General features: G+C 36.7%; 1 protein-coding gene across 1 annotated transcript in view; it reads left to right on the plus strand.

Annotated features, from left to right (window-relative positions):
* efna3b (ephrin A3b) overlaps window positions 1-23,572 on the plus strand; it is a 62,405-nt gene that overhangs the window by 27,786 nt on the left and 11,047 nt on the right. The window contains exons 2-4 of the mRNA XM_039679685.2: window positions 19,117-19,403; window positions 19,947-20,012; window positions 22,820-22,897. Of these exons, the coding sequence (XP_039535619.1) occupies window positions 19,117-19,403; window positions 19,947-20,012; window positions 22,820-22,897 (431 nt within the window). The remainder of the gene's footprint in view (window positions 1-19,116; window positions 19,404-19,946; window positions 20,013-22,819; window positions 22,898-23,572) is intronic.

Genomic DNA, 23,572 nt, shown 5'->3' on the forward strand with positions numbered 1-23,572 from the left:
CAGCACATTACTGTGGGAGCCCTGAGGAATGGATGAAAACCTGGAGTCATAATCATTGCAATGAACACAGATCAGATTATGGTCCTTCTAATGTTTCGTCTGAGCTTTTGTGCCTGATAGATTGGATCTCTGAAAATTTGAAAAAAGAAAAGATGGTCTGTGCGTGTGCTTGCAGTGAGAGGACGTCTGTGTGTTTATGTGTCCGCTGGTTAATTATTCACCATCTCGCCACATTGCTATTCTTTTGATTTGTGATGTAATTTCAAAACACTGTAGCAAACGGCTCTCAAATGAGCTAGAAATACTGATTCAGCAATTATTTTAATTTTATGGCAGATATTAAAATATGTTGTATTCAAATATATTTTATAAAGCTAACTTTAATCAAAGAAGGAATGCATGGATGGACACAGTAAGACGTTACTCTTAAATGCACAGTGCTCTTCAAGAGATGATTCTCCTTAAATATTATATATTAGACCAATTATTGCTGCCCCTTTAAGTTCCCTGAAGATAACTGCATGCATATTAAATCTTAAAATAGGAGGAAATAAGAGTCAACAAATAAATATTTGTATACAGTATCAAACAAATAATATCAAAATATCTTATTTTGTGGTTTGCAGAAAAGAGATGGCATGAGGGTGAGTAAATGACGACAGAATTAAATTTTTGGGGTAAATTAACTATTTAAGAGAACTACGGGATAACCTTAGTTAGTTGTGCCAATGAGGTGACTCACTCATAGGCCTTAAAAGATGACTAAGAAACACTCTAAAAATTGCTGGGTTGTTTTAACCCAACTTTGGGTAAAATATGGACAAACCCAGTCATTGGGTTAATTTTTTAATTACATTGCTAACCAAACATTTGGGTTTGTCCGTATTTGACCCAAAGTTGGGTTTAAACAACCCAGCATTTTTAAAATGAAGAAAATAGGAGGATAACCTGACCTTGTTGAAGCTCAATGTCTCCTTTCCTTTGCCCACTATAAATGAGAGTCGTCCTCTGCTGCACCAAATCTATTTATGATAGATTGCAGTCTGGAATTATTTACGACAAAGGAAGTCTGGACATTTGGAGAGAATCCGTCCTCCAGACACCCACAACCTCATCCTCACTTTAACACAAAGGGCATTTTTCCACCAGGAGATGAAGTTTGAAATGACCTCCTCTGGACACACATCAACAGCTGCCTCGCTTTTCCTGCCACACTTGCTCTTTCTCTGAAAGGGAACTGTATTGTATGGGGAAGCTATTCTAATTAGAGTTAATTACCGCAGACTCGCTCCTCTCTGTTGTAAAGTGAGTGTTCTGTCACACGGCTGGAATAGAGACGGAAATAGAAACGGGATACTGGGACACAGAATGTTTGAGGGGATTTAGTGAGAGTTTATGTGTGAATTCCTGTGATGTTGTCCAGGATTGGTGGAATCATTATCTGTCACTTTGACTGACTGGGTTGTACATTTTCCATCGTGCTTTATTTTTATGTGTCAGTAAATCGTAATGCTTAATGTGACATATTATATCATGAGCTGTTATGCCCTTTCCAGGTTTTTTTTACTGTTTATTTCCTTTATATGTGAAAAAAGACCTTTGACACTGTGTTCTTTTCTTGTGATCTGGTCACATGATTCAATATGTGATCTGTTTCAGTAGACAATCAAACATAGGCTCATTGGAAAAACAGGCATCTACCTACATTATTTGCAAAACTCCAGTAATTGAACAACACTGGTAAAACACTTTTATTCCTTTTAACAGTTCCTACTGAAAAGAAATGTTTGGGAAAATGTTTCCACAAGCAAGATATTCCAACACATTCTCATCCTTTGGTGTCATATAGACATCGAAATACTGTGGCACCCTTTAGCATCAATATAACACGCATTGTTATGGATAGGTTTAGGTCTGAGGTAGGGTCTGCGTCTCACACATAGACTGTAAAAAAAGATGGACGACGCCCCTTCGCTCTTTTCCATCAGAGAGAACTGAAGCCGCCAGTGTCCCGATATGGTGCAGACATCTTGGAACTTGAGTCTGCGCACTTGCGTTTTCAGGACCAGACATTCGTAATCGTAAACAGGAAGTAAAACCGCGAAATCAAGGCCCCGCCCTCATTCTCGCTGAATCAATCACAAGCACACACCCCTGCACTTTTATTAAGTGGCCTCTGTCTGCTCCGTTCCTCTCCATTGATGTCTGCAAATTGCAGAACCTTGTTAAAATAAGGTAAATACAACTACTAACCACATAGTCAGCCCGTTCTCATCTTTTAGCGTCATACGTGACGCTATATGACAAAACGGCGAAATACTACTCACATGGCACCCTTTATCGTTAATATAACACGCGAACCCAAGGCATCATAAATCCTGCGTAGTATTTCGCCGTTTTGTCATATAGCGTCACATATGATGCTAAAGGATGAGAATGCATTGACATAGTCAACATTATGAAAAAAGTCAGCTGGTGCTTCAGTGACCACTTCACACAGAGAACCTGTCAATCATGATGTCACAGCACCATTTTTATAGCATCAAATAACTAATTAAAAAGCAAACTTATTTCAAAAACAAACACTTGAAATTGCATCAAAGTGATATAAACTACTGTAAATGATAGAAACTATCTTTGGGAAAAGGATATGTGAAGTGTAATTGAATTGTTTAGTTGGTCTCACGTCCTGTGAAATAACATGGGGAGGCGGAGTTTATGACCTATACTAGGAACGGCCACTGGGGGGGGGCGATCGAGACGTTTTGGCTTTACTTTTGAGGGCTTGTGCAGCACGCTTGGTCTCATATTGATGCTAAAGGATGCCAGTCACCTGTATGACGCCTTGGGTTCTGCGTGTTATATTTATGCTAAAGGTTGCCATGTGCATAGTTTTTCGACGAAATGTCATATGGCGTCACCAGGGATGAGAACGGGCTCGATATTCCAGTGAGCCGAGTTGGAAAAATGTTTTGTTTCTCTACTGGTCAATCTTTGAAGCAACTGCACTTCTTCACCTTTAATTCCTATTTTAACTGTGGGAATGTTTGGGAATTGCAGAGACCAAATTTTTATTTGTCAAAATAGCAAAGCATGTTTTTTCAAATTCGATAAATGACTGAAACATCGGTTTTGCTGGATTTCCTACAAATCAGGCTTTGCGACAGACAGAGGGAGGGACAGACAGAGATACAAAGCAACCAAGAGAGGGAGGGAGCTTGAGAGAAACAGATTGAGTGAAATCGAGAAAGGGAGGCTGGGAGAGATGAAGGGGTCAGTCCAAGGAGATAAGGAGGGAGTTAAATGAGAAATGCACAGAGAAATACGGATATTTTACATATGGCCCAGTGACAGCTCAGAGGGAGGGAGAGAAAGAAAGGACGAAATGAAAGAAAAAAAATAACGGCAAAGATAGTGGAATATAGAAGAAAGAGTTGAGCGAGGAAGGGTACAAGAAAGGGACAGATTGTATAAAAAAGGAAAAAGAATTACATGACCCTTACAAAGAGCACTGTTAAGAATGTTATCAGGTAACCTAAAAAATGTGCTTCGTGTGGTAACATCTAAAAGAACTGGTTTTATTCAAGTCAAAAATATTATTTAAAAGGGTTGAATCCACCTGACTACATTAGGCTACACCAGCTAAGGTCATTCCAAATCAAGTAGCCTGCCAAAAGCAACTGCACAGTTTCACTTTGCACAGCGTGGTAAGGTACTTTGTACTGACTGTTCTCAATGCGCATGCATCACGGTAAATACATTCAAGTAGAAGGGATGCACAAAAAATAAAAAAATTTCTGATTACCAGATTTTTAATGCAATAAATAGCAGAAATTAAAAAAAATCATAATATTATTAAAGAGGCTATTTCTGTATCTGTACATGGATGCGTAGGGGTTTTGTTCTCTTTTTACTGTCTAGATTTTCATAATGTTTGACAAATTAGATATAACAATCATACATTTATGTCTGACTAAATAAAAATAGCAAAAACACTCAAATTAGTAATTTTAAATGATGAGTGAATGCTACAAGTAGATTATAATGTACTGTATAAAGAAATGATATTATTTTTATATGTTTGTGTGAATCGCATGGAGGAAATGAGCTTTGCACAATTAAATATATTCTATATCTAATTTTACAGATTAAAAAACATAAACACATAAAATAATAACCATTATTGTATTCCTATATTATGCATACCTTAAAGTACATCATATTGCACCAAAACGTTGTGTTCTTAGTGTAAGAAAAGTGTCATGGGAGGAAAGCTAAGCATGATGAAGGAGTGAAAACAAAACTAAATGTCCATTGGCACACAGAAAAAAAATATTAATTGGCAGTATACATCTGTGTGAGTTTATTTGTGTGCTGTAATTGTCGGTGAACTCGACCATGGGGCTATATCGCACCTCAAGCGGGAGTGAATGACTTTGAATTACTCTCTTGCAGTCATTTTATCACATCTCTGTTACTTGTAATAAGGTAAAGCTTCTCATTTTTATACAGTGTTCTCCATTATCTCTGTTTTGTCTTTATTTTTCTCCATTGTGCCAAAATCAGTTTAACTGAATAGCTTCTTTATCTGTAGCACATCTAGTTTCTTCTCTCGTTCTTTCTCCTCTGTGTTACTACAGATATGCTCAGTTGGTTTTGTTTGCACGTTATAAGGAATGTGAACTTGTTCGAGTTGTAGAGGATGTTTTTGTGTGTGTGTGTGTGTGTGCGCTGTTGAATGGAATGGACTGTAAAGGGACTGTGAAAATTCTCTCTCTCTCTCTCTCTCTCTCTCTCTCTCTCTCTCTTTCTCTCTCATCCTCACTCTCTCTTGTTCTGTGATATTAAATTTTTATCCCCTGTAGCAGAGAAAGAGAAAGGCTGCCCGCTGACAATGGAAAGTGGGTGAAATAAATAGAGGGGGAACTGTTTGTGCGTATGCGTACAGTTTCGGTATTTTTTTTATGAATAAGCTCTTTTTCTGTATTTTAGACCTCATTATCTACACGAGTCATAAATCATATTATGGGTTACAGATGTAATAAACCTCTGTTAATAAATTTCTTCTTATGTATAAAAGAAAATCTTTTGCCTTAACATTATATGTATGCCTCCAGGGATTCAATTATGGCCTTCATTAACATTGAAGAGGATATTAGTATGATGAAGTGGACTTTTGATATATTTATATTTATTATATATATATATATATATATATATATATATATATATATATATAATCTATTTTTTTTACTTTTTTCAGAGAAAACGTAAAAGTGTTAAACATGCTAACAACAACAAGTTAGATAACAGACAACAGATTGTCCTATTTATAAAAAGAAAATGAATAAAAATTACACTTAATGCTTCTATTCTCAGATTATAATCTGAAAATCTAAATGAATGGCATTTCTAAAATTGTCATTCAGCTCTCTGTCACCTCTTATTTCCACTAAACATTATTTTTTATCATTTAAATTTGGTCTTTGAATGTTGTTTGTTAATGCTGGTATAAGAAATAAGCTGAAATAATATGTATTATGATTATTGTTGTTGTTACAACCAAAGCCAGGAGTTGAATATAAAATATTAATTATATATATATATATATATATATATATATATATAAAATATATTTTTTAATTATTTTAATTTTTTGTAGAATTTAAAATAACAATAATAACAGTAATAATAATAATAACAATTTTCAATAAATATCAATAAATACTGGTAGTTGTAAATACTGGTAGTTGTTTAATATATATATATATATATGTATATATATACATATATTAAACAACTATATATATATATATATATATATATATATATATTAAACAACTAGTATTTATTGATATTTATTGAAAATTGTTATTACTGTTATTATTGTTATTTTAAATTCAGCACCTGGTCTTTCGTTGTTTTTTTAATGCTGGTAACTGGATAAAAATTAAATTGAAGTAATAAAAGTAGTTTATTATTAATTATTGTATAATGTTAAAATTTTTTTAAAAAATTATTAAATCAAATTTAATTATCATTATTATTATTATTATTATTATTTTAAATTCAACTCTTGGCTTTGGTTGTTATGTTTTAATAAAAAAATTATAATAATGAAAATAATAAAATTATAAACTGCTACCAGCATTTAAAAATAGTATTCCACTCTGAAGCGATTAAAAGGATTTCCCATGTTTTTAATTACATTCTGGGAAAAGAAAAACCCTACTCGCGTCAAATAGTAGTACAGGCATACAGAGAATGATTGACAGATGTCACCAACATCTGAAGTGGCATATTGACATGATATGGCAACAGTAATCATAAGATTAAGAGGAAAAGGCGAAAAGACGTGAGTGAGAGTGAAGGAGGGAGAATGAGTCTTGAGAAGAGAACAACAGACAGCAGAGAGGTGTCTAAATGAGTGCCCAAGATTAATAAGAGAAACCAAGACAGATGGAGGATAGAGATACAGAGACAGACAGATGCGGAAGTGAGAGCAGAAAGTGACAGAGTAAATGAAAACTATTGAAAAGGGAAAAGCAAGTAAGATAAAAAAAGAGCTTAAACCAGCCTAAGCTAGTTGATTGCTCTTAAGCTTGTGTCGGTTAGCTGGTTTAAAAGGGGTTTTAGTCTGAGAGACCATTAAATACCAGATATAACCAGCAAATCACCAGCTGTTTTTTTTTCTGCAGCGGAAAGAATCAATGAAAGAGAGGTCAAAGAAACAAAGGAGAGTGGTTCATCTGTCTTGTTTGACAAAATAAGCTTTTGTTTTGTGGGCAAAAGACGCGTTCAAATATTTATCAGTAAGACATACACAAACAGAAAAGACACACACTGTCGATCCCTCCTCATCTTGTTTTGCCACACACTTTCACGTCTTTTACGAGAGGAGATGGCAACATTAGACGTGTGGGAGAGGAGAGAGGCCAGCGAGGTTAATGGAAACACAAACACACTTACAGCGGAGTCCTATGTGCCATTTACTCCGGCTCACGTGTCCTCCGGACTCTCAGGGATCATGGACTGAACTGGATACGCAGCTCACACGTTTCTCCCCGTTCAAAGCCGCTCATGGACAGAGAGATCCCACCGTGTAAACAGTGTTAGTGCGAGTGTAAATGTAGTTTAATGACAGCCCTGCATCTGTGTGTGGGTAAGTGGGTGGGCTCGGGTTCGGAAGAAAGCGCTTTTAGAGAGTACTTGAGACCATTACACTGGTCCAATCTGCTCCTTTCTTAACCGCTGTATTGATTCTCCATAAGAGCCTCCCAACTACCAATATCCAGGCTGTAAACATGCCACACGGCGGGAGTGCGCCTGTGCACATGTGATGAGGTAGTGTGGTTCGGTTTGGATCAATGTGAGGGACAGAGGTCAATGTCTTGAAACTACAGCTCAATAAAGGTGTGCAGGTTTGTCGTTTTTAGCAGACTTGAGTGTTTGAGATTAGCTGGAACTGTGAAGTGTCTTTTTGTACTCTGCCTTTTAAGTTGCTTTTGTCCTCAGCACCATAACAGCCATTTAGGTTAAACTTGTCCATTGTCCTCAATACCTCAAATGATTATTTTTCTCCAAGGCCGGAAATATGCCAAATAAGCCGAGTTACTGGCCGTAACAAACCTTGGGGAGTTGCCTTCAAATGTCTTTGCTGTTAAAACTGGTTGCTATTGTTATTATTAGGAAAGTGACCCTTAAATAATTTAGCTTTTAAAATGCATAAAGAACTCGGGACCTATTGTTGTTTTTGCTAACTAAAACCTAAAATGTTCATTTCTTGAAATAAAATAAAATGTAAAAAACTGAAACTTATTTTATTTCAGATAACTGCCAAGGCATTTTCTCATCTTCAAATTTAGTAGCTTGTAACTATACACGGGTTTCCTGTTTACAAACGTTACAGGGTGCGTGTGCACACCAGAGGCAGAAAGCCAGATTGGTGAGCTGGTCCACTGCTGCAACAACCTTTCCTTATTTTTGTATTGTTTGTATATAACCGCTGACTCAACAAAACATGTTGGTTGGATCTCTTGTGCGCTAATGTGATAAATGTCTGATCATGTTAGGCCGAATTCGCACCTAAACCCTAACCCTACCCCAGACCTAAACCTATTACCCTCATGCGTAATTGAAATAATTAAGTTGTGTGAACTAGACAATTCGACATAACTTAATTTTTTCATTTATGTATGATGTTTATTTACTTGTGCAATGGGTTTCCTCATTTTTTTAAGTTAAGTCAACTGATCCCTTTTTACAATGTGATGACGCCAAGAAATTCATGTTTAGATGTAAACAAAAACAATACGTAATAAAAATGACAAGAACACTCAGTACAATTACTACACCTTTAACTAAAATTAAACTGAAAGCAAAAAATACATTGTAAAAAAAAAAATGGGGAAAAAAATTCAGCACTTTAAAAGTTAACTAATAAAAATGTTACTTCAGTTGAAGAGTGTTTTTCTTCCGGTTTATACATTTAACTTCCTCTGAAAGTGATTAGTAAGTGGGTAGAGCATTAACCAGTGGTGGAGGAAGTACTGAATCTCAGTACTTAAGTAAAAGTACAAATACCCATATAAATATTTACTTTAGTAAAAGTAGAAGTAACACAATGACAACCATACTTAAGTAAAAAGTAAAAAGTACTTTATTTTAAATGTACTTTAAGTATTAAAAGTAAAAGTACTTGCATAACAATTTATTATCTTAATGTCTATTTTCTAATGATTAATAAAACATTTAATTCTAACTCATTCAACCTAATAGCCTACTCCTATAATGATGTTCAATAATGATGGAAAAAAATGTCACCATTTCTGAAACAAGCTTGCAATTAGGCAATATCATGCTTATCCTTAGTACTATATGTTAATAACTATGTTTGGCAGTAAACGCGATTCATTTATGGTGTAATTCTGAACCTCTTGGCTTGCCATAATCCTAACCAAACCAAACATATATTACACACGGTGCGTTTCCTATGCACGTAAAAACTAATTTTCGCGTAGTTGCATGATAAACACACTGCGTGTGAGACGCATTTAGTGTGACCGGGTTGATATACTGTATCTATGGCAACCAAACGTCACTGGTGAGACAAACGTGCAACGAACGGACGGTCAGATTACGTTTTGGCAGGGGAAAAACTGATCAGAAAATGTAACGAAAATGTAACAGAAGCTGTAGAAATGTAGTGGAGTAGAAAGTAGAATAATTGCTGCAAAATGTAACGAAGTAAAAGTAAAAAGTATGCACTATTTATTGTACTTAAGTAGTGATCGACCGATATATCGGCCGGCCGATATATCGGGCCGATATTTGAAGTTTTTACGTGTATCGGAATCGGCCGATACACCGCTGCACGTTCGCCGATATTTTTTTTTCCCCCGGCGTTATTTATAGACAGGCGGCCACGGGCAGCTCCGTGCTGCTGGAGATGCTGCAGTTCACGTGCCCCGCCCTCCCCCACTAGCAGAGTGCAACCTGCTCTTCACGAGAATGCTAACTTAAACTTTCAAAGGATCTTTTAAATGTTTGACTGCTGAAATATTGTCAAACACTTTGAAAATGGAAACACGTCGCCCTATAACTGTTATGTGCTTGCAACTAAGCAAGTTTGTGGGTCCAAATGGAAAACGCGAATGTCTATAAAACTTAACTGCTTGCCATTGTATTAGGGAGCTGCAAATAGCTAAGGTGTAGGCTATCCGTTCAGTATGCATTAGGACTGTCTATGAATATTCTACATTCGAATATGTATTAATTTTGAAGGTGAAAATTAATATTTGAATATGGAAAAACACGCCCGCGGTTGCAGACTAATAACGTTACCACAGCTGCACAGCTCACTCGGAGCGCTCACTGTCGGTTCTATACTGTGAAACTTCAATCACTGAATGAACTGAAGCCTGCTATATTTGGGACACGAGTCGCGACTCGCAACCTTAAATTGCTTGCACAAAACTCTTGATCAGCACTCAACATTTGTTTGTTGTTCATTTAACCGACGCGCAGAGACCGTGAGGGCGAGAGAGAGAGAGAGAGAGTGCCTGAGCGAGTCCAGGGCGAGACAGAGTGAGCTCTGCGGTCTTGGCCATTAGTTGATTTAGTTTGCTTTTTAATACGTTGTTAAATATGTTTAAACTCAAATAAACCATCTAATACTAGTAGTTATGTCTCTTTGCATTAATGTGTCCTGTTATTGATGTAATGCGCGTCAACAACAAAACGCGCTACGGGATGTTCGAATATGTTTTTTAGAGGGAAAATGCAAACGCCATTTGAGTAATTTTGACAGCCCTAGTACGCATACGGGTGCTGTAACGAACACTGGTCATAGGATTAAGTAATGCCAACGTTGTTCAGTGTTTTTTTGTGGGAGATTTATTCAGCGCTCTCCTGGCTGAGGTTTGGACGCGTGTGGTGTCTCCCTCGCCATCGCAGTGATATAAAGAGACTAGACATGCTCATTTTATTTTATGTAGAAAAATTGAAACCATGCAGTACATAGTTCGTTTCTTTTAAAATGAAGTACAGTGTGCACTGTGCACTTTTTTATGCTGGTTGCTACTGTGTGCAATAGTGTAATTATTTAATTTATGCTTAAATATTTATTTTCAGCACTGAACTTTTTTTGTTCTACTTTATGTTTTTAATATTTGTTAAATTGTTTATCTACTTCTTCTTGTTCTACCTCACATGTTTTTACTATTTGTTAAATATTAATTTTTGAAGTTAATTAAATGTTACTTTTATTAAATTGAGACCTGTAACATTTGTTAACATCATGTTATTTTTAAGATGTAAATTGAGGGAGCAAAATGTATCGGCTCCAAATATCGGCTCAAGAAAATCGGCAGCCCGTATCGGTCATCGGCTAAGGCTGATGGGGAAAAAATCGGTATCGGTATCGGCACTAAAAAATCCATATCGGTCGATCCCTATACTTAAGTAAAGTAAAGATACGTGAAAAATGTACTTAAGTAAAGTAACGAAGTATTTGTACTTCGTTACATTCCACCACTGGCATTAACAATATAAAAATCCAGTTAATTTAGCATATTATGCCTTTTTCCACTTTAAAAAAAGTGGACATTTTGCAAAAATTTCTGGATTTTGCAAAACAAGGCTGCAGAATATTAAAAAAAAAATATATATTGTCTGTTAAACAGAGCACAAAATTGTGGTCAACTCAAACCCTGTGAAATATTGTCTGCCAAGATGATTATTTATGTATTATTAAATTTGAGAGATTTATTAAATCCAGTTAATGCATAATTTTTTTTTTTTTCATTTTTAATGGTTACTTTGTTCACACAAAAGTTAAAAAATGCGTTGAACAAATATGGGTTCTAAGGTGAAACTATTTGAGTCTGACTGGCCTAGAGTACAGGACTTGAGCCTGATGGACACGTCCTCTTTCTCCTCTTTAGTTCAACGTCCTGTTTCACCTTCTCTCAGTCTCTCCGTCCCAGTTTCTCACTTCTGTTCCTGTCGTTCATTTCTTCATTTGCATTTCTCTTCTTCCTCATCCCTTCATTCCTCTCCTTCAGTCGCCCGAATGTGTCCATCCATCTCTGTCGTTCATCATCCATCTCTGACACACGCGCGCGCGCACACACAGTCAATGCTAATTCAATTTTAATTCATGACACATGGCCTGTACTCAGATGCTTTTAGATTGGAACTGCGAGCTTAGACCACTGCTTCAGTCTTTCTCTCTCTCTTTCTCTCTCTGCCCGTCTCAGATTGTTTTAGAGATCCATTTAAAGCTCCAGAGTAGGGCAAAAAACAAACAAAGGAGCGAAGCAAAAATGTATTTGTTCAAAGGTTGCTCTTAGGAGACATAAATACTGTATGTTTCATTTGAAGAGATAGTTCTCCTAAATATAGAAATTCTGTCATCATTTACTCACCTTCATGTCATTTTAAACCACGATGGTCTTTTTCTTTGGAACACAAAATGATCTTGTGATCGACTGAAGAAAGTCATTACAGGTTTGAAACAACTTGAGGATGAGTAAACGATGCCAGAATTTAAATTTTTAGGTCAACTATCTCTTTAGTATCAAAATAGTCTCAGATGATTCTCCTACAATTTTATTGTTGAGTCATAAGAGTCACAAAAAACTATTGACAGAGTATAGAGTTATTGAATGAGTGTAGATGGAGCTCATGTGATTTGGTCTTGGAAGAATTTGATGAGAATTTGAAATCTGACTTTTTCCTGGCAGAGATTGAGGATATTGGCAGATTTAAGCTCAGTTTGGAACATTAAGACCTCTTCTGAAACGCTTGAGGAGACACGTCTGAGATTTAAAGTCTTTTTCTCTGGAGAAAGATCTGAGAAACAGGACACTTTAGAAAACATTCTCATTTGCTCTCTGGGGGCGTCTAGAAGAAACAATTGATTTATTACTTTGGGGATGGAACACACAAAGATAAATGCAAAGTGGAAGGATTTGATATTAATGAAATTTTGTATTCACCCTGTGATCAGTATCTTCCTTTATCTTCCACCTCGGCCAGACATATAACAAGAATGTGTTTCTATAGTAATTGAAAGTCAGGAATGGTGTGAGTGCACCATTCAAATTCAGTAAATAAATTTCAATTCATTAGCCATAGAGAAATTGATTTTCAATGGTTCCTTAGAAAGCTTTCAAAACTTTGACATGTACAATGAGCTACAATGAGAGTTATTATTTTAAAGGGAAATGCTTCTGTTTCAGTTTTTTAAAAATCACATTTAAAGCTGTGCTGAATTTTCACGAATTCACGATTGTTTAGAATATGAACACGATTGAGAACACGATTGTCTATGGAGCCAAACCATTCCCATGGAATATCAGCTCCATAAAATATGCTGATTTGGTGCTCAAGACACATTTCTCACACACTTTTTTTGTAAAAAAAAAAAATTTTTCAAGATTATTTGATGAATAGAACAGTGAAAAAGAACAGCACTTATTTGAAATCAAAATCTTTTGTAACATGTTAAATGTATTTGTCACTTTTGATCAATTTAATACATCCTTTAATACAACTTTTTAATTGTTTACAAATATTTAATTAATACACTGAATCAATTAATATAAAATCAATAGTAGTATAGCCATCCCTATGCTTCACCCATTCCCTTATAAAAACACATTAAGTGTTTCATATCCTTTTGAGCTTTTTATACTTTCATATACTTTTTTTATCTTTGATTTAAAGGTTGTGATTCATCTTGGAGCTGATGGTGGTTTTATTCATCACCTTCACATCGCCTCACTTCTAAAGTTTTCTATGGAGAAAATAATGGGAAAACGCTTTTGGGAAAAGGCTAATGAAAAAATGGGTGGTTACTGTTGCGCTCGATATGCCCAACAGATCTTAATCAAAGTCAACACATTAAAGATAGCCTTATACAACAGGACAGACTGCGGCTTGGCAATACCAACATACAGTATATGGGAAATAGACACCATTTATATGCCCAAACACACAAAGAAACAAGTCCCAACTGATGTATTCTCCCTCTTCATTGCTCAGTGGGGAGCTGTGTTCTGTAAACTTACTTGAACTTGCAATAAAGAGAGCGAGGGGGTGTAGAAAAGATACAGAGGAGAATGAGAGAGCCATTTCCTCATTGTTGTTCAGAAGAAAGGGGGTAATAAACAGTAAAGTGATGACCAGCGAGTATGTGTGTGTGTGTGCGTGAGGCCTGTTCACTAGTGTCCGTTTAAAGGTGGCCGAGAAGCAAATCGAAAATGGCTAGACTGAACTAATATATTGAAAGGGATGAAATATTGTGTGTATTGAAAATCAAATCTGCACTCTCTGTTTAATAAACAAACTCTCCTGGGTTTACTTAACTTCACATACTATCGACCAATGTCGGAAAGTGGCACTTTGCTTGAGTGAGAGTGAATTTATCTGTTGGATTAGTACAGTTCAGAAGGCTAAAACTCGCCATCAGTGCTGTGACAGTGAGCGACTGCATCGATAAAGACTGAGAGAAGAGGAAGGGAGAACGACAGAAAGGAGTGAGACGTAGAGAATGATCCGCAGAGAGGAGTTAAAGTGAGAGCGAGAGCGAGAGATTGGTTGCTTTCTAATTGCCTGTGGCAAATGGGCTTTGAAACGAGGGGAAGTGAGTGGAGGGGTGTGTGATTTACGCTCACACACACACACTCACTTGATGTGAGGGGAGCGGTGATGAGGTCGGCCTTGAGAGCAGGTAACAGCGGCTGAACTCTCCCCCTCAGACACATATCAATGCCTTAGCAGATTTAAAACCAAATACACACTCTTCCTCTCTCCCGGCTGAAACACTGATTACGAGAACGTTTGATTGATTAAAAACCTGCTCTGAACCCAGTGAATAGTAGTTTGGCTGCAGAGAGTGGAATCGTGTATTCATTTTATTGGGGTGGCATTTGGCACGTTTTCAGCCGTGTGTGTGTGTGTGTGTGAGCCGGCGGCAGTGGTTCTGCCTCTTAATTTAATAACCTTTCAATAATTTACCGCTGTAGAGGAGGAAAGAAAAGACATGTGAAAAAAAAGAGAGAGAGGAACAAAAATGAGTAGGGATTGACCAAATAATTAGATGAGAACTACAAAATGGAGATAGAAATAAACAGGGCAAAAGAAACACGGAGAACTAAATACTATCAGGGAAGACATGCACCTGTTTTTATTTTGTTGTTGTTGTTGTTGCTGTTGTTGTTGGTGGTGGTGGTGGTGTTTTTCAAAACTTCACTCAAAAGCTCACATTTTTTTGTAGACACTTAAACCGTTGTGCTTTCGTGAGGCATCTTCATGCTCAAACACTGATTACGTTTACATGCAGCCAATTTTCAGGTTAAGGTTACTATTCGGGTTTCTGAAACATTAGGAATAACCCGTTTACATGCGTGAGCAGAGAGAGTTTCTCCTGTATACATGGAATTGCAATATCCCGATGTAAACGGCGACGCGCGGTTAGCGTCTAAACTTACGGACAACCTTATGACGCAATATGCATCATTTCCGATTCTTCTTCCTGTATCCAAAGACAACAACAACAGCAGCACGCGGATAATAAATAGTTCGTGGCAGATAGCGATCACCTTTGTTTGCGCTTTGATGCTGGTAACGTTACTGAGCTCACTCCAAAAGTATGCTGTGCTGCGTCTCGGTCTCGCCTGGTCTCGCCATTACTTCCGGTATACTGCTCACGGATTTTTGTATGCGCCGAGAAGTTTCTCTACCTTAAAAGACCAAGATTCCTTGCGAATAGAACATGCGCAGGACACAAATCACTATTGGGATATGTCGATACGCGTTTATATGACCAAAAATTCGGGTTAGAAAAGGCGGGTACCCCAGGTATAATATCTCGGTTTTTAAAATCCGGGATATGAGCATATTCGGGTTTTTGCTGGTGTTTACATGGCCGTTCGCGACCGGGTTATTGCTAATATGCCGGTTTTGAACGGGTTATTGGCTGCATGTAAACGTAGTCACTGCCTGCAAAGTCAATGCCTAAGCTTTCGGACGCAGCCACTGAATCAGTTACACAAGTGATTTGTTGAGGTATGTAACAGGTGATCACTGAATCATTTACTCAATCAATTGATTCTAAAGATTGAGTCATTGGATAATTTACTCAGGTAAATGAACACCTGAGAATGGTTTGGCTTTGTTTAAAACTTTTCATCCCCTAGCAAAACTATGGTAATCTGTCTAAACATCTGAACATGTTCTGAACATCAGCACAGCTGATTACCTGCGGTCGAATCGCATGATATTCGGAAACCCCAGCACTCTTGTTAATGTGAAAGGCCCTAAATTGCTTAACTCACTTGATACAGAGGTCTGGATGTTAACTGAACACTCTTACTTTTAGTCCACACAGTCATCAGTGGATCTGCAGGTGTCCTTTATAGAGCACAGCATGTGTGTTTGTGCACACCTCACATGTGTTTTGTCAACTGTTCACAGGACAGATGCTCTCCTTTAATTAAACGGATTGAGGGGCTTAATTAGAAGAACAGAAAAGAACAACGAGGGAAGAGAAGAGAGCTGCTGTTTCTCCTGTTGTGCTGATTCAGCTCTGCCATCTCTCTCTCTCTCTCTCTCTCTCTCTCTCTCTGTCTCAATACAGATATGCTCTGTAGGCACAATTGCACATGTAATGGTATGAAAAATGTGCATCTTACTCAACTTCTACATGTAAAAGGGTGAGGATTTTAAATAAATATGTGTCCAAAAACAAGACATGGACTGTAATAATGGGATGTCTTGGTGTACTTGCAACATTTGATTAATGAAGCGAAGTAAAACGCTTGTTTCTCAGATGGTATTATTGCGTTTCTTGGCTTTTGTTCTTTTGGAGAAGCTTTGGCCTCTGTCTTTCTCTCTCTCATAGTGACATTGATTCAGGGAGTCTTGATCTTGCTCTGACCTGCTGCCTAGCTCAGCATCTTGCATCCTGGACCCACACAGCCTGTACGCATACAATCACATAAACCTTGTGTACTGTGTATGCATGCTCTTTCAAATGTTAGCTCAGTAGTTCAAATGATTTGCCTTTTAATACAGAGGGGTTACTACTCTGAGTTGAGAAGAAAATGTGTGCCAGCCTTTTTTAAGTACTCCAGGATCATTTTTTTTAATGACTTGAAATCTTCCACAGTGGGATTAACGTTTTTTTTCTCTTCATCGCCCCCTCGTGGACATAAAAACAACTGCAGATTCCCTTCCATCAGTCCTCCACCTATCCCCATTCACTGGCATCACACCAAATAAGTTTGTAATGAAAGACAAACAAAACTGGCATTACATATAGCCAATGGTCAAGGGAATAGGCCTAAGTGTATATTTTTAATTGAACAATAAATAGTTTTGAAAAATTCAGGACTGGGCAAGTCTTTTAAATGTTAAACATTTATTTAATCTGATTTTAAATTCATTACAATATTTATTGGCAAAAACAATGGTTATGATAATAGCCTACATTTTAAATGTACCTTTTACAGTTTTGCTATCTCATTAATTTTGAATTTTGCTCAATAATACATTTTTTTAATGGCAGATTTTGTTGTGACAACTAGAGCTACTCAATAGACCTTGGCAGGGAGGTAGTGCTATTTCATTTTTGTCATGAATAAAGAGGCTGTGAGGGATAGGCTACATGGATTGTGCTAGTTTCTAACAACATGCCGATTGTTCAGCTGACGAAATGTCTTTCCGGAAAATAAAAAAAGGGGGGAAAAATCTGTAAACAACAACTTGAAATGTAGCTTTCCTTTATTTGGCCATTAAAGGGATTGTTCACCCAAAAATGGAAATTTACTCATCCTCATGTTGTTTCAAACCTGTGTGAATTTATTTCTTCTGCTGAACACAAAATATTTTTAAGAATGTTGGCAACCAGACAGTTGATGGGCCCCATTGTTTTAGTGAAAAGTGACAAGTTCCAAAAGTAGCCTATGATTTCCCTCTTGGGACTGGTGCAAACAGTGTAAGAAAAAGAGGCACGTTACATTCTTGCTGTATAGACTATGGTGGCAAATAATTCTATTTTTTTTTTTTTTTACAATAAAATCTTTATATTTTAGGTTTAGGTTCCCTTTCCTTTTTGCACATGGTGTTGAATGGATGAATGTGTGTAGTAGAAGGGTGTGACGTGATATAGCCTATACTACAGACAAAAAGCAAACATTGCGCTTCCACCATCATTTGCATTTAAAAGTCAGTAGTGAGACGGAGGAATAGAATGAGAGGAGTGAGTGAGTGAGGATCAGAGACGAGTGTGAAGTGGGAGAGGCGTTAATGCAGCATGTTTGATCTTCATTTAATAATTGAATAATAATAATCTCCCAGGAGAAGTGACCTAGAACCGAGGAAAAGAAATTGATATTCATTTGCACATCTAAATACTGACACCTGCTGGTCAGACGATATTATGGCAGTAATCCTACATCATTGAGAGCCCGCTGAGTTTCACTCTATCCTCTCGGCGTCTCATGGTGTGACATTGACAAACGAGTGCAGTGAAGAAGGGACCGAGCTTGTGTTTTGAATCCTGACACTTGCAATGCAACTTCTCCAACCTGCAGTAAGACTGGCCCCGCGAGAGCTGCATGCGCTCGCTACAGTAGGCCTACGTTGCGTTACGCGCGCTTTCATCAGACACAGTCTTGGAATGGTAAGACTCATTGTCAATACAGCTGCGCACTGGAGCGGGATAACAATATATTACTACTACAGCTCCCAACACAGCCATCACTCTCGTCTCTCCCTTCTTCATGCTCACCTTCACTCTATCTCTCAGGCCCGAGGGAGCTTCCCCCGAAATGCAAATGTCTGATACAAGCTTGCACTGATTCTGCCTGAACTTCAACCGAAGAAAATGCATCCATCATCGTGTGAAAACTTATTTGTCCTCATTTAACCTTGAAGAAAAAGGAAAGACGTGTATGTGTGTGATTTTACAATACCGCTACCTGCTTTGCTCTGAGCCTAATATGCTGTAAATGTAAATAATGTATCTATTTAAAGAAAAAAAGTAAATGAGCTCCACTTAGATCAGTGGATCAAGGTCAAATGGGGCTGAAAAAAACTTTTTTTTGGCTTTTCATTTTGTATATAACGTCAATAATGCAGGTTATAAAGGTTTATTCTCATCATTTTAGTGCATGGTATCACTTCAAGAAAACCAATACAAAAAAAAAAAAAAAACAGAAAGTGAAAATATTTACTTATATACAACAAATAATGCTTAAAATAATGTATGAACCTGTTATGTTAATTTATGGTTTTACAAATTTACAGAGAGGTTTGGAAATTTGAGTCTGGAAAAGTGGAATTTTGAAGTCAAAAATGTGGAACCCTGTTAAAAGATTGGTGACCGGACACAGCACCACACATAAACTTTCCTTTTGTAATTTATGTAAATTTGCGCTATTCTGATTTTTTTTTTGTTTGTTTGTTTGTTTTTTTCCTTTTTATTTATTTATTTATTTTTTTGCAAAGTGAAAGTTTTTTTTAGCTTGGTGAATGTATGGGTAATACATTTAATTTATACATTTTGAGCAATAATTGACTATAAATTGTGTTTCTCTGTGTCATCAGACTTCGTAAGGAGGGCTACACTGTGCAGGTGAATGTCAATGACTATCTGGATATCTACTGTCCTCACTACAACAGCAGCCAGAGAGGTGTCGCTGAGCAGTACGTGCTCTACATGGTCAGTTATCGTGGTTACCGTACGTGTGACCCGCAGCTGGGCTTCAAACGCTGGGAGTGTAACCGCCCCCATGCCCCGCATGCACCAATCAAGTTCTCGGAAAAGTTTCAGCGATATAGCGCCTTCTCGCTCGGCTATGAGTTCCACGTTGGGCACGAGTATTATTATATCTGTGAGTATAGTGTTTTGTAACACAGCTTTACATTACCGTATTATAGTATATGAATGTCAGACATGTCCATCAAAAGAAAGAAAAAATATATTCTGCTTAATTTTTTTTAATTGTTTTGGAATTACAACATTATTTGAATAACAATTTAGTACATCATCCCTTTCCCCAAATTGTCAGTATTATGTGAATATTAATTTAAAATTGTTGCCCTGCCTTAAATATATGTTGATTTTTAAGTAATAAAATAAAGCATTGTACTTAAATGTGTGTATATATATATATATATATACTTTTAAATATAAAGTTCATAAATCGGTGTATTTACATTACTGTATGTAATATACAGTACAGTAATATATACTGTAGGACCTCATGCTTGCTTTGTTATACAAGTTACCATTTACATAGTACAAGCTTCTTTTTGGATACTAGATATTATTACTTATTTAAAGCTTTTCTGTGTTTAATATTGCAGACAATTTTCCAGAATATTACAGTATTTCAGATGACTGACAGATGATTGACATGTTCTTGTTTTTTTAGCCACACCCACTCATCACCACGGGCGGAGCTGCCTGAGATTAAGAGTGTATGTCTGCTGCTCAACAGGTATCGACCTCTATCCATCCATCTATCCATCATTGCATCAACTCATTTCATCCATCCATCCATCCATCCATCCAACCATTCTATTTTTCAGACAATTGATCCACCTGTCCACCCACCTCAGTCCAGTTTTCTTTAACTCTACTATCCGTCTTTCTGAGGATTTAATCAATCTGTTTACACAGAAAGCGCACTCTCTCCCACTCTTTCCCAACTAGATTTCATGTCTTAATATTGTTTGTTGGCACTAAAGTGTTTCCAACCAGGAATACGCATACCTCAGGGTGTACTTGAAAAGATTTTGACTTTACTTTGTTAAACTTACTCTACCATTCATAATTCTGTAAGTTTTTATTATTATTTTCTTTAATAATACTTTTATTCAGCAAGAAAGTGACAGTAAAGAAATGTATGCTACTACAAAATATTTCGATTTCAAATAAATGCTGATATTTTTAACAATCTTTTCATGAAAGAATCATGAAAAAAAATGAATCTCTGTTTCTACAAAAAAATATTAAGCAGCACAACTGTTTTCAACTGATAATAGCAAGACCAAAATAAAAAGAGTTTCTTGAGCAGCAAATCTGCATATCTGACTGATTTCTAATGGACCATGTGAAACTGAAGACTGAAGTAATTATGCTGAAAAATGCAGCTTTGAATTCACAGGAATAAATTATCATTTAAAATATTATTATAATATTAAACAAATGTAATAATATTTTGCAATATTACTATTTTTACTTTATATTTGATCAGGTGAATGCAGCCTTGGTCAGCATAAGAGACTTCTTTCGAAAACCTTAACAAAATATACCAACCCTAAGTTTATGAAGTATAAATTGTCACTTATTAAAAGATAAAAAATAAAACATGGGGGGAAATTATATAATAAAATATAAAAAATTAAGATTTTGTTTAATTGTTTTGGCTCAATAATTGCCATAAATTAAGATTTTTTTCCCCACTTATTCAAATGTTCCTTCATTTTAGTAAATCGTGGCCACATTGTACTAATTAATTCCCCCGTTTTAATTTATATCGTGGCCATTATTTAACTAAAATGAGGGAATGAATTTGTGTCTGCGATATATATTTGTTTCTCTTGCATGTCATGTGTGGGTCTCTGTAAATTTATATTTAAAATGTCTTAGAATTTATTTAATTTATATTTAAAAGTTCTTGCCCTGTTGAAATAATGTCAAGCTGAATGCAGTTAAAAACTAACAATATATAAGACAAAAACAAAGATTGGGAAATCATTCTATCGCTCCACCTCTGTTATTTCTTCCCCCTCTCCCTTTCTCCCTCTTCTCTCTTGTTGCAGGTCCTTCCAGAATTCAGTGTTATTTTAACCCCTCAGCCTCTCTTTCTGTCAGTGTTCATGTTCATTAATAATATCCCTGCTCAGTGTATGTTCGTGAGAAAGAGAGAGAGAGAGAGAGCATACTGTGTGCTATCTTAACCTTTGCCCTCTATCTTGGAGTCTCTGAGTTCTTGTGTCAAGATGAATCTGTTATTCTTGCTCAGCCAGGTCTGAACTCCAGTGCCTTGTGATCAAACGAGTGAAGCAGGGCTGATGTATTTATCAGGATGTGGAAAACTACTAATGAGCTGATGAGTTGAGTCAGGTGTGTTAGATTAGAGCGATAACGTGTGCAGTGATGGGGGCATTTAAAGGCCCGCCGACGTTTCTCGAAACTCGTAGCATTATTCAATGACATGTGTTGACGTAATTTTCTTTGAAACAGGAAGACAGGGCGGGACATTGGAACAGCTCCTCCCTTTTTTTAAATTGCCAATAGCGTTTTGTTTATATCACAGTTCGGCTAACCGTTTCTCCTCCACACTGCTTTAAAATATAGCATTCTGTGCAGAATTCAAATGGGTACGATATGTTTTCTGGTATGCACCGACTATGCACATATGATCGCTCATAAGAAAATCTGATGAGAAGCTGAAGTGCAGAATGATGTCATCAAAATCATTGATCCATATTGGCAGAAATGAAAAAGTGTAAGTTTTCCAATGCAATTTTTAAAAGCTGTACTCAAACTTTATGCGCCATCTTAAAAAACGTAATGCTCATAATGGGACACATAAAGAAGTTGGCCATGCAACCGTTCCATAAGGATTTTTAATTTTTGCTAAATTAAAACAATGCTAAATACCAAAGCTAATAATGAAATATTATTTCAGAATAATAATTGGATTTTTCACCGTTCATGTTCTTAAGGCAAAACAATTTATTAAAATATTATATGACCATATTTTTTCTTTCTGTTAAGCAGAATGTATTTTTGTCTACCAACTAAGCATTTTACAATAAATACCTAGAAATATTAAAATAATATAGTTTCAAAGCAGATTAAAAGAGAATAATAGCCCACAAAAATATATGTAGATTGTTATTATTTTACTTTTAAAAACATAAAATTATTTAATAAAAAATATTAATTACCAGCAATCATAATTTTCAGTAAAAGTGTCAAAAAAAAAATCTCAAATGAATAAAAACACAAATTAAAATTGACATTGTCATTATTTTGATAGCCCAAGTGCTCACTGGTGGGATCCCAGTTAATCCCTTGACTATTGATCATTGTTAGTTGTTAGACAACTTGTCGACTAGTGGACCAATGTTTCGTGATTTATAAGGCATCCCTTTGATGTAAGTAGCCTCCATCCACTGCTGTATGGCCTGCAGGAGCTTACAAATAAATTCCCAAGGCCTTTGAGAGCATGTATAAGATCCTTCAGAGAGAGGGGAGAGTGTGTGTTCTGATTCTCCTTTCATGTCTTCCCAGCATCTGATTCAGATGATGAGCCCCAGCCCACAGAGCCAGACTACACTCTAAGACCTAACATCAAAATCGATGACCTCGGTGAGTTACGCACACACACCAGACGGACCACACTGACACTTATACATATGCAGATAAATCACTGATTAAGTTGACATTTACACCCAAGGTTTCTACGCCCAGATCTGTGGCATGCACACGCCTTTTTCGTAGTTGCACAGCAAGCTCATTAATCATGCGTGTGTGTAAGGGCAGATTTATTGTTATAAATCAAATTGGGTGTGAAGTTAAGAAGCTAAATCCACTTCATGTCATTTGAATGTGTAAAAAAAAAATGCATATGAGATCAAGTCTAATTTGCTTTTCCTGCCACACGGCGTGTACCAAACAAATACAGTGGCCTATATCTGCTAACACACATCTTATGGGCAATGACTGACACTAATGAAGCCACAAGCTAAAAGGCAAACGAAGCGTGAGCTTGCCTGGCTATAGTTAGCTTGATTAGCGCCGAGGCTAGTGTTAGCGCTGATTAGGAGTGGCAGAACTAGCCCTCCAGTTCCCAGCCGTACTGTCGCATCCTGCACTTCCTCACCACTGCGGTAACTTGACTCAAGGACAGTGGCGACCGCACCATTTAAATGAGAGAAAATAAATTGATTTGACTTCAAGTGTTTTAAGGAATAAAGAGGCATCGATCTGGTCCGGGTTTTTTTTTTTCTGAGCGTGTGTTTTGAGACAGATGGATGTGGATGT

The sequence above is a fragment of the Pimephales promelas genome, chromosome 12 (genome assembly GCF_988280905.1).
Source record: "Pimephales promelas chromosome 12, fPimPro1.hap1.1, whole genome shotgun sequence".
Classification (NCBI taxonomy): domain Eukaryota; kingdom Metazoa; phylum Chordata; class Actinopteri; order Cypriniformes; family Leuciscidae; genus Pimephales; species Pimephales promelas.